Source organism: Dermacentor silvarum, chromosome 4 (genome assembly GCF_013339745.2).
Source record: "Dermacentor silvarum isolate Dsil-2018 chromosome 4, BIME_Dsil_1.4, whole genome shotgun sequence".
Taxonomy (NCBI): Eukaryota; Metazoa; Arthropoda; class Arachnida; order Ixodida; family Ixodidae; genus Dermacentor; species Dermacentor silvarum.
This window is the reverse complement of record NC_051157.2, coordinates 34,250,736-34,269,890: the sequence shown is the minus strand read 5'-3', so window position 1 is coordinate 34,269,890 and position 19,155 is coordinate 34,250,736. Positions and strand designations below refer to the sequence as shown.

General features: G+C 44.9%; 1 protein-coding gene across 1 annotated transcript; it reads left to right on the top strand.

The window, feature by feature from the left end:
- The first annotated feature begins 1,158 nt into the window (after window positions 1–1,158).
- On the top strand, window positions 1,159–18,585 carry LOC119449755 (A-kinase anchor protein 17A). The gene is made up of 6 exons (XM_037713009.2): window positions 1,159–1,951; window positions 7,845–8,156; window positions 10,516–10,664; window positions 13,384–13,620; window positions 14,126–14,891; window positions 17,998–18,585. The coding sequence occupies exons 1-6, from the start codon at window positions 1,496–1,498 to the stop codon at window positions 18,202–18,204; spliced, it is 2,127 nt and encodes a 708-aa protein (XP_037568937.1). The 5' UTR covers window positions 1,159–1,495; the 3' UTR covers window positions 18,205–18,585.
- Window positions 18,586–19,155: the final 570 nt, after the last annotated feature.

Here is a 19,155-nt window from a genome sequence, read left to right as displayed (position 1 = left end):
ACGATGGTTCTCTGTCTCTGTGTCGTTATTTGAAAACATACACTCATAAAGTTAACCTAAAGAACACCAACGCCGAGGTGGTACACCTAAGTCAAACATTAGGGTCGCCTACCGTTTTTTTCTGCTTAATCGCTCGCGGGTGCGCTCAGCTCCAATAGATTTGTTCTTGCTTTCTTTCAAGGTTAGCGATAGAATGCTGGCGGATGAGCAAATTTCTGTATCCTTGAAGAAAGCCGTACATATCGAAGTGCCGGTAACACGTACGGACAGTTGCAGCAGTGTGATAAAATCCCATCACGCCTCGCGTGGTGTGTGCTGTGGGTGCGAAGGAACGCTTGCGAGGGTAAGCCGAGAAGGCTTGATGTCTTTTCGCGCGCCCAATGGTGGAGGTCCCGTGATCAAGCACGCGCTATGGTAGGGGAGCTTACGTCAACCTCTCCAGCTCGGCCGTGGCTGCACAAGGATACAGTGTACTACAAGGCTATCCGCGTGAACTTGGCCACACAGATTCATTCAATTCCCTAATATGCCAGTCACTATTCTTGCAGCCTGCAGCCAAGTATACTGCATACGTCTTATTCACATGATTAAATCCAGCATATCCAATACGGCCCGCGCGCCATACCTTGGAGCTAATCTATGGCGGGTGCCAACGTTAACGAACAGAGATTGGTGATGGCTCCATGCGCGCAGCATTTCCATGCGCCTGGTGTTGGAGGTCGTCTATTCTCAAGCTTCGGAGACTATAATTATAGTGGCATAGCGAGGGGGTCGCACACGGAGCACGCCCCCCCCCCCCCCCCAAAAAAAAAAAAAAAAAGAGTATGTATTAGTATCCCTTACTCCGGGAATAGTATGCAGCCTTCCCAGCACCCCTTCCCCCTATCCCTCCCCTTTCCCTGTACCGTTGTTACACTGTACGTTGCCTGTACGCACGTGACACCATGCTTGTTATTTTAATTTGTAAGCGAATGTTTACGGCAATTCGAATACTTTACTATCGCTATCAATGCTGAGCCTTTCGAGTGAAACTGATACATTTTTATATTCACGACCGAGCTTCCTCCATGAGGTTCAGCAGGCCAGCCGACGGCAACGCGCGCTGTCCTATTCAGCGGCATAACGCTGACTGCGCAAGCAACAGTGCGCGAAGTTTACTGCAAACATGGCGGCGCTCCTAGTGGTTCGTGTTGCTAGCGTAGCCGTGCGTTCCGCTTTCGTGTTCTCGTTTCGTTGAAACACAATTTCCTGCATTCATCGCGCAAACATCGGAGCTGAGAAGAATTGGGGTAGAAGTAGCTTTAATTTAGCCGTTGAGGACACCGCGAATACATGTAGGCTGTGCAGGACGGGCAAACTTCGGCTCGCTGTTTGCAGCGTCTGCGGCCGACGCTTTGCAGCTAGTGATCGTAGCGTTTAGGCTGGCGTCCCTACTCTTCCTCGCTGTTATCATTAGTGCGAAAAACTTCGTACAAGACTCACAGTTCCTGCAAGGATGTCCTCGATACAGACGTGTCGTGACACTTCGGACGCAGTGGAAATGTGCGCTCCATTGGGACTCTACTTGAAAGCGATCGCCCGCTTAAACGTCAGCATACAACTGCCTCAAATGAAGACGCCGGGGAGAAGCATCTCAAGCTGGGAAGTGATGGAAAAGCTACGACAAGCCATTAAACCCGACGAGTTCACGACGCTCAAGATCAGCAAAACGACTCTCGAGTTTATCCGTTTCGAAGGCGAAGTGGAGAACCGCAGCGCTCTGAAAGCCGTCGTCGCTCGACTCGACAACAGTACGTTCAAGCTGAGCGGCTTCCCTGACAACCTGCGGGTGCGTGCGGCCGAAGCTAAGGTTCCGTTCCCGACGCGGCACGATTGGGATTCGTACTTCCGCGACGTCAAAGGTATGGACGAGATGAAGCCAGGCGAACGACCGGACACCATTTACGTGCAGGTGAGATGCGAAAGCGTGAAACGAAAAAAAAAAAAAAAAATGCGATGTTGTTTGTTTGTTTGTGAAGTGCAGATCCGGTGGATTGCATCGCACCTACCGTCCTTGTTTCTCAGTTTGTCTTTGTTGTGGGTCGTCACGAACGCGAAGACGAAGAATGGAACGCTCATGAAACTTGCATGAAGCATGGACTCCACTGCCTTCAGAAATTTTTTTTCAACTACCGAGTATAAGCAACAAAAGCTGAAGTACCCATTGTCGACGCCGGAAGGCCAATTTCTAACTAGATTTCTCGTTTCGAAAGCGTTAACTTAGATTCATGCTGAAAAAAAAAAAAAAATTGACGTCCGCAGATGAGGTCATGGACTGGGTGTAGCTAGCACAGCAAGGCTTTCACTTAAAGTGTGTGGTTTGATTTATGTAGTAGAGTGTAAGTTTTTGCTAGGCGATTCAGTAAAGTGGTTACAAGAAGGGCAAAAAGATACAATTCAACCAATGAACAATGCAGAAAATTTTTACAGAAGCGTCGCCTCTTTCATCCACATCCCAATTACAAGTAATTCCAGGCTCCACAGCTTTCACCATGCGCATCCTTTAGATTGGGATTTTGGCACAACCATTGAAAGCATGCTGCTGGTGCAACGCGCTGCCATTACAAAAATCTCATGAATGATTGGATATAGAAGTCACAGCATGCAGAGCTCATTATTTCAGTTGACACGTGCCCAACCACTTCACAGTTATAAAACAGAGAAACAGCAATTGCTTAAATTAATGCCTATGCAGGCAGTCGTGTGCAAACAATGGCGTGTGAAGCATGGATGGTAGTTGGAAAAAAAGTCTTTGCTGTGATCAATCAGCTCAATTCAAGATGCTGCCTTTGCTTTGTGTTGAATTATTTTACAACTGTGGAAAATACAAGAGTTTTCTATATTATGTTAACCCAACGAATGAGTGAAAAACATTTTATGTTTTCTGGTGGCAAGAAAAAATTAGGTCAGCTGAGTTAGAGGTGGCAAGACAGGCATCTATGATGGATAAGGCAAAGTGGAAGAAATTCATCCAAAAGAATGTCCCTATTATAGAAAGGTTACATTAAATATTAATGTGGCGGCCATCATTATTGTCCTATTTTGAAGTCTACTGTAGGACTCCAATGTACTCCCAAAGATTCCCAGATACCTTTGTTCTGCCTCAACCAGACCAAACTTTCTGCCTGCTAATTTCTTAATCTCATCAGTATATCTAATCGGCCACTAAGATTCCTTTCTTTCCATTCAAACAACTTGTCGCAAATGGGCTGCTACATCTATCACTCACAAAAAAATTTAATTTGACCCCAGGTATCACAACCCACCCTTTGACCTCAGGCAACCCCCAGAGTCTGTTTGGCCTGTGTGACCCCTTGAAGATTCTGCTGCCCGATGTCTTTTAGTGTCCCAAGCATTTACCAGGAATCTCTGTCTCCCATTAAAGGCCAACTGCAACAAAGTTTGGACAGCATAAATACCTAGTTTCAAATAGTGCAGTAGCCTTTGCACAAAATTTTACGTTTGAAATATGAGTGGATGCATCATGAAAATCTAGCAAAAATAGACACTTTTGATACAGAAGCTTAAAAAAAAAAAAAAAAAAAAAAACGCTATCATTACCTCTCTCCAGAAAAAAGACAAATCCTGGAACATTGAGAGCCGGCTTGGCGCATAGGCATAACCTCCGAGATCTGGCGGCGTCTGCAGAGCACTGAAAATCTCGGAGGCAATGTGCTAGAATCTGTGTCATATTCGCTAACCACCAGGTGCCCGTGTCATATGCTAAGGCGCTGTAAAGAGGCTCTTAATATAAATTAGACAATTGCCAGCTCTGTAGCTTTGCCAAGATCGTCTTCGACAGTATATGTATACTACTGATTTATAACCAGTTCAGCGAAAGTGAAATTTCTTTGCGGTTAGCCTTTAGATGCCACAGTGCTGCCAGCAACATGTCGTCTGTTATGTAAAGGCGTTGGCACAAACCTGACAAAAGTAACTCAAGTTGATTTGTCGGACGAGATTTGCCTGTTGCACTTGTGTAAACCCTAGCTGGTTGGCACGACTGCACAGGGTTAGATGATTGAACCTCACCTGCTTGCAAGGTGCACGTAAATTAAGACGGGGTGGGGTGGGTTGTCGTTTTGCAACTAACAGTTAAGAACCAGACTCACCGTTCATACACGCGTTTATCTTGTACAAGTTGGCTCCATGAAAACTAGCTCATGTAAATGTTGCCATGTTAAAGTGTCATAACTCGGTTTCTAATTTGACTCACTTGTTTTGGGTTGCTGATGAAGGCCATGTCTCTCCTACCAAACGTATTAAATTTCATTAAATTATTTTCATCAGTGGCACAGTGGTCCCTGTGGACCTGCGTGGGATATCTGAAGGCTGTTGGGAGGTTTGCAGGTTGTGGTTTTAGAAGCACCGCTGTACAGGTTTTATCGCAACTGTTTTGTTACTAAAAGAAATGACGCCTTTATTTTATGCAGGTGTACTAGGCAAACAAAAGATATGGAATTTTAATAGCTTAACTACAGGCCACAGTGAAGCAAGTGGGGGCCATGCTGCAAGTAGGGTTCAATGTTGGTTAAAAAGAAAACTTGTTGAGAAAACTAATTCTCAATACAACCTCAGCGAGGTAAGTACCGAAAGTTAGCTGGTGCATCAAGCGAGCTGTCTTTAACTGTGTTCTGCTGTTATTTCACCACAATAAAAAAATTACCGTATAGACTCGTGTAGGGGCTGCACTTTTTTTTTTTTTCACAATTTTGACAAGGTGCGGCCCTTACACGTGTAAGGGCTGCTACTAGATGGCTCTAGATACTAGATGCCACTACTAGATGGCTCCTGCCATCTAGTAGTGGCACGCAGAAGTAGGCAGTGTGTGAAATTTCGCCAATGCAAGCGCGTCGCATCTGGGCCCTGAACGCGATTGCTTCTCCGCTGGAATTTTTTTTTTTTGTCCATATTTTGGGCTGCCAAGTTGGGGGTGAGGCCCTTACACGAGTGCGGCCCTTACACGCGTCTATACGGTATCTTGTTTGTTGTCATTTATTACTGGGATCACTTAAGGTTGTAAAAAAAGAATGAATGGCTGCACTTCCAGAAAGAAAGCCTAAAAAATTTCTTGCGCATTTGTGAGTCACAAAAGGTAGTAGTGACCCGTCTGACAACCCATTATCATTAGTGGCCTTTAGTTACTCAGGTGCCCTTGGCAGCAGGTTGTTGCCGTCTACCCTATCCATTCATTTTGCATGCTTGTTTCTTTATTCTACCCTTGTGGCACATACGCGATTAGGCAGGGAATTGTGGCATTTGTTTCATGGTACTGAAACACCATAAGTACACATTCAATATACTGACAGGTGTGATCACTAGGTGCCAGAATAAGTTGGACAAACTCTAGCCACATTGTGCATTGCTAAGTCCAGATGTCACACATTGCCATAAAGAGGAAAACCTTTGGTGAACACAAAGTGTGCTTGAGTTTTTAAGAAATATGAAACACCGAACATTATTTATTCAAAGGTAAACATTTGGCAGAGATCTTCCTGGTTGGTACAGGTTCTGGTACAGGTACTGAATTAAAGCAAATAAAACTCCAACCAAGATGTTTATTTAACTTCCCAATGTTTCAGAGCTGGTCCGGCTTCTTTTTCAGGGGGCAGATTATGAGGGCTGCAATGGCGCTTTTAAGGGTGAGAAGTATTTAAGTGTTTGGGCAAAACACTTAAAAGTGCCACTTCACCTCTTGCAGTCTTTCTTTGAAGGAGCTAAACCGGCTCTGAAACATCGGGTTGTTAAATAAACATGTCGATTTGAGTTCCATTAGATTTAACGTGATCACTGTGGCAGCACTTTTCGAAGTCTCAATTCTTGTGCATGATGACCCACCGGTGGGTCACTTGTCATATTCCAGTGCTGTGTCGTGACCTATTGGTGAGTCACCAGAGAGTGGTGCTTTTTTGAAACTTCCTCAATGTGGAGAGAGATGGCGCCACGACGTGTCAGATCAGAAGCAACAAGAATTTTTCCTCTCCGTTGACTTTTAGCAAAGATGTCACTTGCACACTGCAGAAAAGCCCTGCGTAGCCGTACAGTGAAGATAACTGCCATGATCCACCCGTGACCCGTGTCGCAGTGCAATTGTTAATTCTGAGCATTATTTTTTATGGTTGTTGTTTAATGCATGCCAGTGCTCTTAATCATGCATTTTAGCGAAGCACTAAGTGATTGCCAAGAGTGCGAGTAATCCCTTTGACAACCACTGCAGGCTGCTGCACACACTATGTGTCTCACTCAAGACGTTCACTTGAACTATTTTGTGACAGAATAGGAGTCTACTATAGCGTACTGCCTTAATTTACGGACAGAACATAAAGAAGGCAACAGGAAACATGGCTGTGTGATCTTGATTCCTTTATATCCCGTCCTTAGGTTAAGGCTGTACACATCGATAATCATGAACCACTAGCTCAAATTAAACTGTTGTGGAAGAGGAGTTGTCCACTGTGTTCCCAGTTAGTCTCCCTACAGAGGACCAATCGAGCCTAATGCCACTTAGCGTTGGTGATGTGACAAGAGCTAGCATATTCGGCAGTGGTGTGCTCGGTGAAATAATGCAAAGGAAACAGAACGGGTGGCCAAGCACTGATGTGCTATGCAGAATTTTAATAGCCACACCTAGAACACTGAGCTAAAGATCCTGTTTGTAACTTGGCTAATCTGTGGGTGCTTTGCTTTATTGATGAACCCTATTTATTACAAATCCTGGTAAATTATTATTAAGCTGTCATTATACCTCTTTTAGCTTGCGACATTCCTGGAGGAAGACTAGCCTGGTGGCACACGTCACAATGCAGGGCAGCTGACTGCACAACATGCATTTGACAACCTTGTCGTATATTTTATGTACATTTAAATAGCTATGCTAGTTATGTCTTTTATATGTTAGTTTCTTTATTAGTCCTGTGTAACTTTTGTATAATTGGATGTATCATTTTTAATGCATTAGTATTAGAGTACCCATGCAAACAAACACCTGTCTGTCGGCTTGTGTATGACAAAAGAGAGGAGAGGAATGGAGAGGAGGCCGACACAGGTGGAAAGGGAGGAGGCACCTAACGTTATGCGAGTGGAAGCGTGTCGTGAGGAGGGGAGCACAGGTGGAAACACAATTGGAGGGGAAAGGAGGAAGCGTGCGTGATACGTCATCCGCTCCGAACCCAGGGGAGCGCTGCACCACCTGGTGTGGAGCCAATGAAGGAGAAGGGGAGGTGGCGCAGTGCGCTGGAATGCAGTAGTATGCGGCCCCGTACAATTGGCACTCAGCTGTCCGCTGGTGCACCTTGCTCCCGGGCAAGTCCCTAAACATGTTGCGTGTTCCGATAGTCGCGTTAGTGACTGTGTTTGTGTTCTGTATAGTTAAAGGTAATGATAGACACCGTGCCTTCTGGAAGTGGTGCAAGTGATCCTGTACAAGAACATTGATGGAAGTATGCTGAGGCTATGCAACAAAGAGTCTAGCTTGTCTCATCATTACACGCAAAAGGGGCAAAACAGGGGATAACTAATGCTCACGCATTACTGTCATATGAATCCCATTGATCGCCATCTTTAATTTTTTTCCTCACCCTTTAGTGTTGTCTTTCTATTTCACTTTTTCTTTTCTTGGGCTGTTGGGCGATTCAGTTGTCTGCCGATAGATGAGACACAAGTCTGTGGCCTATCCTCCTCGGTTGCTTCTCTCTAGCCAGAAAAAATAAGTGCAGCAGCAACAACATCAAACTGGTAGAAGTATATTGATTTTAATTACTTGTGGTTCATTGCAAGCAGATTCAACAGCACATGCTTCCATGCAGGGTTTGCCATGCAAGTGGTTTGCTGACAAACGACGTGATGCTGATCGGCCGAGCGACCAACTAGTCTGTCAGGCATTCGGTGGGCCTGGTCTGGTACGGCGGCTGGACATTCCCTTGCTTGACCCATACCAGAAGGACGCCGAGGCCTCCGTTGGGCGCATCTCAACATTCTCCTTCAGCCAGGAGCTGACCTTTGATGTGTATGTCCAGTACATGGAGTACATGGGCTTTGTCAAAGCCATGGACTCTCTGCGTGGCATGAAACTCATGCTCAAGACTCCTGAGGGACGTGCCTTCACAGCCAACATCAAAGTGCGTACTGTGTTGCACGGGCTGGTGGTATGACAGGACGGTGGCCACATTTTGGTTGTTCTTGGTGCACAAAGTAGTTTGCATTACAGCCTTAAGAGAGAGACACTAGCCTGCACATAGAAAAAAAAGTAACTTAAATATTATTGGCGTTGGGCATTCCACTTTATTGAGTGTCTGTAGTGAAAAGAAAAGGACACTGGCATTCAGTGTTGTAAAAAAGGACTTACATTTGTGGGATCTCACACATGCTCTTGGGACAAAGGAACGACAACACAGTAGTGCAAACAGTCAAAAGGGCATTTATTGCACCTTTCATACACTAATGCCTGCTAGCCGAATTACTACGCCGATGGGCCCGTGACAAATGGAGGAAGTCCGATTCACCGCGACCGGATAGCGAGAGAATATGTTCGCCCCATGCTAGACACCATCACCTAGTCGTTCACGTGTATTGTCACACGAGCGGTGGCGCTTTCGAACAATCCGTGTTCTTCCATTCTGGTGTTGTGCTCCTAAGCCTTCTTGGGATGGTCCCGCGAAGCGTCGGCACTGCTCGCTGACCCCACGCCAAAGAGGAAGCGCCTTCTCCCTTTTGCGCCCAAGTAACCCCGCCGTTAGATGGCGTTAGCCGCGCAACACTAGTGCCATGTCTCGTAATACGCCGCAACCCAACCGTCCGCCGCCGCGAAGCCACGCGGTGAAGCCGGATTACAGGAGATGGGAGCCATGCGGGGAAGACAACATCAAAAGACACTTGAGAGTCACGCCTCCCCACAAATTTTACTATATGAATTAACACATTTTAGCAAGGCATGGCCGCTGCGCCAAAATATTCAAACCAACTAACTAACTAATTCTGTAAAGGCATCCCATTTTAGTAAGTTCGTGAACTGAAGCCACTTGCTGTGAAGTCACTTGCTCTGAAGACATTGACGCTTAGTTAACAATGCTCCACCGAACATCAGTGCACATGTGACTTTGAATCAGTAAAAGCTTGGTATTTCTACATAGGCACGCACTGTGACATTGTCTTGCTATTTTTTGTTTTCCATCTGCACAAGAAGTGAAGGCAGAGCTTATTTAGGACTACATTTTGGGACTAAGCTGTTGTCCACCTAGCTCATTTATAGGGCTGCTGCTATACACTAATTATGTTGGATTAAACTCATCTTTCCTAATTGTCAGCCTAGGTGTATATGTGCACAAGTGAAACCAAAAGTAGCTGGAAGAGGGAACTATAACATAAAGAGCAGTGTTTGGAGTGAAATTGGAGAGCATGCCTGCTTCTGTGAAGCCGCTTGTGTGACTTATGAGAAACGTGCAACGCCTACTTTTTTAGTCTTTAATGCTAATGTTGTAAGAACATAAGATTGTGCCATGTTTATTCCTGGCTGTGTAGTTTACAACAGCAGACGTTGAGGCTACAGTTAATGAAAGTCCAGCTTGTGGCTGGACAACTGCGGTTAAAATACAGCCACTCCAATGCTGTATGTCCTCAATGAACTCGTTGAAAAACATGTCAACAGGCTGTGGTTGTCGTATGATTAAAATAAGCATTTATATAATTAATGCTCATCCAAGTACTAGAACAATCTTTCCACCCACAGCTCCTTGATAACTCATTTCACTATTCGCATTTCAAAACCATCAGTGATAAGAGTCATCCCAGATTTACTACATGTGCCATCTCGATGCCCACCTCTCTTTTAATGCTCATTAAGAGAGCTCTTGAGGTGCACAGTGCACTCACTTGGGCCCTTCACCATTTATTGATGTCAACATTTTTGACGTTAAGTAATGCTGTAACAAATAAAAGGCCGATTAATGTTCCTCTACACACAGCAGAAAGTTCATAATATCACCCTGATGATCATCTGTTCTTCCCTGCGGCGTTTTGGACTCTCCATGTGATTCCTTGATGTCGCACGGCTACAGGCTGGCTGCTGGTTGGTTCACCTGGATTCCCTGAGTGGCTGTTCTGGTTACAAGTACGAGAACTGCTACAGAGAAGCGGGCAATACGCGGCAATCCTCCCGGAACGGCTGCTTTCTGCAGCTGCCAGCAGGCGGCAACACAAGTTCATGCTAATGCTACCTCAGCAGCAGCTAGCTTCCCCATAGATGAAGGCAGCTTTGCATTTTTTTTTCTTAAAGCCCTGGCAAGTAACTTTGCCAAGTTGGTCATTGAACGATCCAAACCATAAAATGCTATGTTTCTGCAAAATTTCAGTAAAAACAAAGCAGCGATAAGCTCAGAGTCATTTTTCTACTATTTTAAGAAAAAAACGCACGTCCCTGTATGCAAGATGATGCGCATTTCGTATCGGTCAGTGGCTTCAGTGTAAATGATTTGTATGCAGGTAGATTTTGACCGGTCAAGGCACCTGAGCGAGGAGACCATCCAGAGGCGCCAGCAGGAGAGACTCAAAATCGAAGCCCTGGAAAGGGAACGGGAGCAACGGGTGCTACGTGAACGCCTGGAGGAAGAGCAAATGCGGGAGGCTGAAAGGTGATTACAGTCACTGCTGGTGTTCAAGGGCATCAAGCCTGCCTAACTGAAATATTTTCATCCGCAATTTGGCGTATTGCACGAACGAATGATCTTTCACAGGCCTTCTTTCTCCTCTATGCATTAAAGGGGCCCTGAACCACCCCTCGGGCTTGGTGAAATAACATAGTCTGCGGGTAGCATACGCTGCTGTGAACTTCTCAGCCAAGTCTTGCCGTCGTACGCGGTGCGTGGAGCTGGCAAGCAAAGTGCAACGTCACCTTTCTCTCAAATGCTCTCTTTTCAACACAAGCTATGTTCCTCACACTTTTCTGGACACTTTATTTCGTAATAAAGTGGATTCCCATATGTGGCTGCTATTGGTAGCTGCGGTCAGCTACGTAGCGTAGATACCACGGCCGCCGCGAGGTCCCGCCACAAGTCCACTGGCTAAGCGCACTGCGGCTCGCTGAGGACAATCCCGTTTGGCTTGCATTTAGCGCATCGTAGGCACCAGAATCGAAAGTAGTGGCATCTACGTTAACATCCAAAATGAAATTTAAACTGCGCGCCACGGTGACATTTAGAAGGCGGAGTGTTGTGGCCACGCCCCACTCCGCCGTAGCCTTCACAGTGCAAGGCATTGAAAAAGGAACGGGAGCACAGCGGAGGCTGTGTTTGATTGCCAATAACTCCGCTTCTGCTGAACGCATTGAAGCACTTTTTGTGGCGAAGTACTTCTGAAATAGCCTATTTTCACTTCAAATGCCTCTCCACTTCGATAAAAAGTGGTTCAGGGTCCCTTTAAATGATAGTTATATGAAAACTAACAAAGGCTAGCAATCAATGAACAACATTTAGGTAGTAATGATAAATAATCATAGTCACCAATGACCTGAAGATTATTTACTTTGTAAAGAAAGAGGAAAGAAGGCAAATAACAATAACAAAACAAAAAGTATGGGTAATAGTAAGGTAGAATAGTCATTTGCAAAGTACAAACTTCTTCACAGCAGTGTCTAAGATGTGTCTGACAGCAATTTTAGCTGAACTGTTGCTGGAACACTTGACAATAAACAATTATTTACTTGAATGTGTGTCGTGAAACATAGTGGCTCTGTTCTAAGCTGCTGTGTGCACGCGCCTTGGTGAACACTTGTCAAATATTACTGGCAGAGCCAGCATACGCGCACGTCCGGTTTCATTCATTCGCCTGTTCCTTTAATTGAACGTGTTCAAGGGTCCCAAAAGGTGGCCATGCTTATGTATCGGGAAAAACAGAAAGCTGGTGAGGTTTGCCAAGGCTGTATCAGCTGCATTCCACCACAGTGAAGCGTAGTGCCCATGCTAAAGCATTTAGTAACATGTAACTTTATGGTCATACTTGTTATTAAAAAAACAAATTAAACTATGTGGTTTTACGTGCCAAAATCACAATTTGATTATGAGGCACGTCGTAGTGGGGGACTCCGGAAATTTGGACCACCTGGGGTTCTTTAACGTGCACCTAAATCTAAGTACACGCGTGTTTTCGCATTTTGCCCCCATCGAAATGCAGCCGCCGTGGCTGGGTTATGTTGATAGAGACAACAATTCGTTACTTGGCACATGGGAGGGCTGTTCAAAAAGGAGCTGGACTGTATGGTATAACTTACGTTAATTGATTATTGCCTAAAAGTGTGATTTCAGTATGCTCAAACGTCACAATGACTTGGAACGCACCGATGTTCTTGTGGGAAAAAAGGAAGTACATTTCAAAATTTATATGTTATATATCAGGTGACTCAAATTAGAACAGGTCAGCCAGTATAGTACTTTACAAGCACTATCAGTCTCACGCTTGTCATACTAAAGTGTGTTCAGCGGCAAGACACCATTTCAAGAAGCCTGTCATCACCTTGGAGCAAGCATATTGAACAGCAATTTATTTGAAAAAGTGTACACCTGACTGCAAAAGTTTTCAGAATATGTCTCCTTTTCCATGGCAAAGTCATGGAAAAGTTCAATTTTTCCACAGCTTTGCCACTTCACCTGCAATTCAGTAGCGCACGTTAAAGAAACCCAGATGGTCAAAATTAATCCGGAGCCCTCCACTACGGCGTGCCTCATAATGAGAACTGTTTTTGGCACGTAAAACCCCAGAAAGAAGAATTCAGGGGTGCAATAGGGCAGTCACATAGCAAGGTATTCACTGCGCTTTTCTTTTCTAGTTTGAATGCAGAGACAAATTTTTTTCTTTTCTTTCTTTCCCCCCACTTCCTATTGGTAATGTGTGTCTGTGGTCACATTTACCTATACAATGTCTCCTAATGCCATGCAATGTGTTGCTGCAGGTCATATAGGCCAATTGTCGATGAGAACTGGCAGCCATTGTCCACTGCTGAACCTAGTGTGTATCACAGTCAACAAATCAAAGGCCATAGTATTTCGTCCCCGAGCACACAGCTGCTTTTCATTCTTGTCATGCTGACACGACCTGTAGCTTTCTCTTCACTGCACTGAGTTGGTGAGGAACCGCTTCGGGCTAGCACAGTGTAACTGCTCTCTTAGGAAAATCTGGTGTCCAATCAGCCACTTGGCAGTGGCTGATTGTGGCGATAGTATATGTAGGGTGCCATTTGAGCCAATATTGAATTACAAAAAGAAATATAGTTGTTTAAGGATAATTATTACATTACTCCAGCGTATGGCTGGGCCACTGTGGCTTAATTCAAAGACCAACTGGTTCTTCCGGTTGCAGGCGACGTCAGCGTGAGGAAGAGGAACAACGGGAACGCAAGCGGGAGGAGAGGCAGCGCCGGCGCGAAGAGCGCAAGAGGCGCGAAGAAGAGGAGGAAGCAAGAAAGAGGAGGGAGGAGGAGGAAGCAAAGAGGAAGAAAGAAGATGCATCCAGGAAGAAGAAGGAGGAAGAAGAGGCCAAGAGGAAGAAGGACGAAGAATCCAAGAAGAGAAAGGACGAAGAAGAGGCCATGAAAAGGTGCTGGTCAAGTTCTTGGGCAAAGTGCACGGTTCATGGGCGAACCAAGAGCCGCAAAAGAATATTGCCTATTCTTGTGCATTGTAGTTGTTACGGCTGCTGCACTCACAAAAATAGAGAGAGAATTTAAGTGTACTGGTGTTCAGGAGCTGCAGCAATACAACAGTAAGTCAGTTTAGACTGGTAGATTATTATTTCAAAACTCTAGTTGCAATTATGTGGTGGAAAAATTATAGTTACTAGTTGGAAAAACGAAGCTTTTTCTTGTCTTTGAAGTTCACGTCGATGCTACAGTGCATATGCACCATTGTGACATTGTGGATTTGAAAGTGTTTTCGCATGTTTGGGTAGTTATTTTTGCAGAGAAATGTCTCACAACTTGCTTTGTTGGGTCTTTGGTTCCTTTAGAATGCAATGTAATCTATGCTTATTGATCAATGGTTCTTTTGATGGGGACGGCTTTTCACTGGCGCACTCTTAATGTACCATTAATTCTTGTCACTAGGTACCAAGAGGAGCTCAGGAAGAAGTGGGAAGAGGAAGAGGCAAGGCGTAAGAGGGAAGAGGAGATGAGGAAGAAGGAGGAAGAGGAAAGCCTGAGGCGAAAGAAGGTTGAAGCCGATCCGAAGCGGCACAAGGGAAGCAACCGCAAGCGAAGCGGCGAACGGAAGAAGTCCAAGCGCAAGCGAAGAAAGAAGGAGGAAAACTCCTCCCTCGGTGTGGAAGAGTCCAGGAGGCGCTCAGACGAGCAGCGGCTCACCGAGCAAAAACGGCTCGCTGAACGGCAGCGCATTGCGGAGGAGCCGCGACTTGCCGAAAAGCACCGCCTTGCGGAACAACAATGCATTTATGAGCAAGAATCACTGGTTGAGCAGAAGCGGCACACGGAGCAGCAGCACATTATCGAACAGCAAAGACTTGCTGAGCAGAGGCGTCTTGCTGAACAGCAACGCATCGTGGAGCAGCAGAGGCTTGCAGAGCTGCAGCGAATAGCCGAACAAGAGAGTATCGCTGAACAAGAGCGTATCGCTGAACAGGAGCGAGTAGCTCAACAGCGCCTAATTTCTGAACAGGAGCAAATTACTGAGAGGGGTTACATTGCAGAAGAGCCATGTATCACTGACCAGGAGCGCATTGCAGAGCAAGAACGCATTGCAGAGCAGCATCGTCAGCAAGTAGAGTCTGAAGAAAGACAGCAGGAGTGTGCTGCTGAGGCAACACGCAAGCTCCAGGCAACTCACTTGCTTCAGGAACTTTTTGATCTTGTTCGGGTGAGCATGTTCTGTGTAGTGTGATGCTCATTGAAGTTGAATTGTATTTGGAGTTGTAGATGTTAGAAAATGCTTCTTTTTTTCCTCACTTCATTACAAGCCATATCTGGAACAGAATTGAAACTCTTAGCTTACACAAAGATATTGTAGCAAGTAGATTGTATGATTGCCTTTAGAAAGTTGTCTGTTATTATATGAAGCAATGAGCAAGCAGTAAAAATGAGCTTGTTTGGGCTATCTGCTGTAAAAGGCTTGTGATGCTATGGCATAAGCAGTTATTTAGCATCAAGCTGTGCTTTTGCATGCATTACATAGAGCCCAAAACCTAGAAGCTGGCCTACAATGACCCCTGTTCATTCATGGCAAGTGAAGTTTGAAAGTAAATGCTTAAGAAAAGTGGCATCCTTTCCATTATCAAATTGTTTCTTTAGCAGACAAGGAGGTGAACATGCTTGCATACTCGGATAGCAATTGCTGAACGCCTCTTGCTTTCTTTCACCACCCTAATTACTTTATTTTTAAATGGCCCAGCTGTTTGGTACAATTTTCCTTCAATGTCACTGTTGTAGGCATGATTTTCAGTCATTCCCATTTGTTCAGAAGGAGCCAAGTGTGTCCTTTAAGAGCTCAGTATGAAGTGCTGAACGCTAAAAATCAATGCCTGTATCTTTTTCCACACTATTGCACATGAGTGCAGTTTTAACCAGCGTTGGTGGTGCTCTATTGTGATTAGTATTCTATATTAGCTTTGTTGGCTGGGTACACATTTACTAATATCAAATATTGGAGTAGTTGGTTTTGCATAATGTAAAATGTAGGAGCGTGACTTGGGACAAGAACAAAAACTAAAGAACAGACATAGACGAGCACCAACTTTCAGAAACAATAACTTTCAGCACACGACAACGGGACAGGCACAAACATGCATACAATGCTGACTCAGTGCTGTATGTATGTTTGTGGGTCTCTTTGTCCCATTGTCGTGCACTGCAATTTATTGATCATGAACCAATGAACCCAACAGTCTATTCTTGCGACAGCACTAAATCAACATTGTATGTATGTTCGTGTCTCTCTTTGTCCCATTGTCCGGCACTGCAAGTTGGACCAATGAGCCCAACAGTCTATTTTTGTGAGTTTCAAAAAAAACCTTTGCAGAGGTATGCCAATCCAAGCAACTCATACGTCAAAGACACAGCAAAGCTGTGTAACGGAGTTCCCACACCTTTCGGAAGTCCCAGAAGTCTGTTTTGCCATGCCAAAAATCTATGCAATACTTTGCAAATGCTTCACTGTATCCGCTGCAGTTCCTTTGCTATTGGCCTCGAGGACATGCCGTGGCGCCATCTGCTGGAATTCACGTAATACTGGTCGCAAAGTGTTAGGCATCTCCAACGGGTTAGCCACGGTTAACTCCGGGTGTTTTCAGGTTTTAAGCATTGTACGTTTGGCGTCTTGGCTGCAGAAAAACCTAGCCCCGTCTAGTCTGTAGGGAAGCAAAAGTTTTTAGCGAGCAAACAGCCTGATGCTTTCACATTGGTTATTCAGTTCACATGATCTTTCATAAAAGTAGCCATACGCACTTTTGCCACAAGAACAGTACTGTTCACGACATTCGTTGCGGGGAGTGCGGCTCGCCACTTTTCCCAGAATTATCGCAGGACAATGATTCATCACCGGTCTATTAGAATACAGGGAGCTTCAACCGCTTATATTTATATTTCTAATTATATATATCAAGCGACCGCGCTACAAGCCTTGTGCGCATTGCTTGCTCGACTCTTATGATTACCGTGTTATTTCGTTTTCAGCTACTTTATCAGCCAAGCATCTCGCTGCCGCTGTTTTGGGGTATGCATAAAAACTTGCACCAGGCTCGATCGAATACATCCGGCACTGCAGAACAGAGCAGTAAACCATGCTGCAAAAGTGGGCAGCTAAATTTCTGCATCAGAAATGAAACACGTATTTTAAAATCCTACAATCAAGGCTTCAATCGCCCAGCCAGCAAGCTGCATTGGCTGCGGCAAAGGCGTGAAAGCGAGTCACGTGATGTCACTTTGCACGTCATAGTGTTAGCAGCGCTGGTCTCTCCAGTGGTGGCCCTCGAGGTCAATACCTGAGCCCTTTCAAATGCTTCACTATATCTGAGCTTAGTACTTTTATACTCTCCATTATATCCTACTCACATTCCTGTATAGTGCACTGGCTCTACCGAAGCCGGTGTCTGGCTGTGCGTTCCAACGGCATGGTAGAGCTGTGGGTACATGATGCCCTTTGTGATAGCCAGCTGCAGGTTCTCATTGACGCCCTGGTCTTACGGCTGTTTTGGGACTCTGGCTCAGGCTGTGTTGCTGGCTACTGTTTAATTGACATTTCATACCGACCACTCCACAGCACATGAATCATTGTGGAACACCTCATAAGAGCTTCGCTGCAAAAGTCACTCTTGTCTAAAAAATGCAAAGTTGCCTTTATCTGCACTGCTTGTGGTGTCCACACTGCATCCATTGTGATGGTTCCTTTAGAGTAATGGAAACTATTCTCAAAGGCCATGCTTTGCCATACTGCTCGCACCAAATGCGACCGGTGATGTCATGGCTGCCATTTTTTGGACACGACTTATGGCCGAGGTGTGCAGGTGAAGCCAACTTTGAATTTCTTTTCTAAACAAACCAGGAAAGTAAGTTTAAAGTGTTATATAGTGAATGATCTGGACAATAATAATGTGATTTGCTGCGTAATTTTAGCGATAACAAAGTAAGTGCATTTAGTTTTCTTTTTTTAATTTTATAGATAAAATGCCGGTACATAATTGTACGAACTATGAGCTTCAGCACTGTTGGAGTGCACTTCCCTCATTGCAGTGGAATCTTTGGGGCGTCTCCACTCTTAACCAAATGCTGCTGTAACGAGGTCCATGTTTCTGTCCCAATTGTTATGATGGAGGTTTGCTCTTTACTTTTCAAGAATAATGACCGACACTTTGGAGCCATTAGAAATGCTTTTCTGGGGAAAACTTGTTGTGTAGTAGTGATACAATAATATTCCACTTGATGGCTTTTTCTGCCTCTCAATTTTTTTTATTTTTTGTTTTGTTCTGCAGACACAGAAACATAAAGAGGAGGAGGAGAAGAATGCTGAAGCTGAAGAAGAGGAGAGCAAACTTCGTGAGCACCTTCTGCGGCAAGAGCAGCTGCTGCGAGAGAAGTTGCTGCGAAACCTAGAAGCCAAAAAGCGTCAAAAGGCACTCGAGGCCAAAGTGCAGTCTGGCAAGAATTCCACTGTCCTCATTCGGGCGAGCCAAAGCTGACAGGGGTGCAGCCTGTTCCTCTCAGGACGTTGGTCTGCTTTGTAAATACATGCACATGTGTACGACCATGAGCCGGTGCAGCAGTTGTCGAGTGTTCTGTGATCTCAGCAGTCGTGTGGTCCGTGGCCTTATTTTAGAATGCACGGTGTGGAACAATGCTGTGGGCGGTAGGAAAGAAGAAGGCTTGACAACACAACAAACTGACAGAATCGTGCAGTCCATTAAATGAGTGTCCATACCAAGTTTCCGACACTTCACTTCTGCCATTGTTTGCATCTTCTTTGATTCATCTACCAAAGGAAGTGTGATCTACAAAACGTGGATGAAAACTAGTGAAAAGCTTGCACGACTGGTAGCAAACTAATAAAATCACTTCACGTATGCAGTGGTCCATGTCTTCTCTTGCTCATCTACCAAGGAAATAGCTCTAGCACTTCCAGAACATGCAGGTGAAAACTAATGAAAAGCTTCTTAACTTGTAGCTGATAAGGAAATGTACGCCCGTGAGGAAAAGCCTACGGACCAAAGGCTCGTTGAAAAAAGTGAAGGTATTCATAATTCAGATGCACAAACTGAAATTCATGAGTACACTGGAAAGTTTGAAATGCTAAGTTTGGAGTTATACATTCAAGTTATATTTCAAGTTATACATTCGTAGGCGGAAAAGAAAATCGGCTTTATTGCAGAATCCCTGGTCTGTACATGTATTGCTCGGAGTAGTACAATTGGCAGTAGAAACTTTTTTTGCGTTCTGAACTGAGCCTTGCTTTTTCACCCCACATATATATGGTTTCCCATGCCAAGTGTCTGACTCAGCAGGCCGTTATTCATTTCATTCTGTCTAGTCAATGAAACTATATTTTGCAAATGGCATGCCTAGGCAAGAAAGCATCTGTCAAAAGATGCATTGTTCAAGGTGCCAAACCGTTGGCCCGTTTCCTTTCGAATATT

Excerpts from the sequence above, each read along its gene's own strand:
- LOC119449755 (XM_037713009.2), top strand. The coding sequence starts at position 1,496 with ATGTCCTCGATACAGACGTGTCGTGACACTTCGGACGCAGTGGAAATG. Across the intron at positions 1,952-7,844 it reads CGGACACCATTTACGTGCAG|GGTTTGCCATGCAAGTGGTT; the intron begins GTGAGATGCGAA and ends GCTTCCATGCAG. Across the intron at positions 10,665-13,383 it reads CAAATGCGGGAGGCTGAAAG|GCGACGTCAGCGTGAGGAAG; the intron begins GTGATTACAGTC and ends TTCCGGTTGCAG.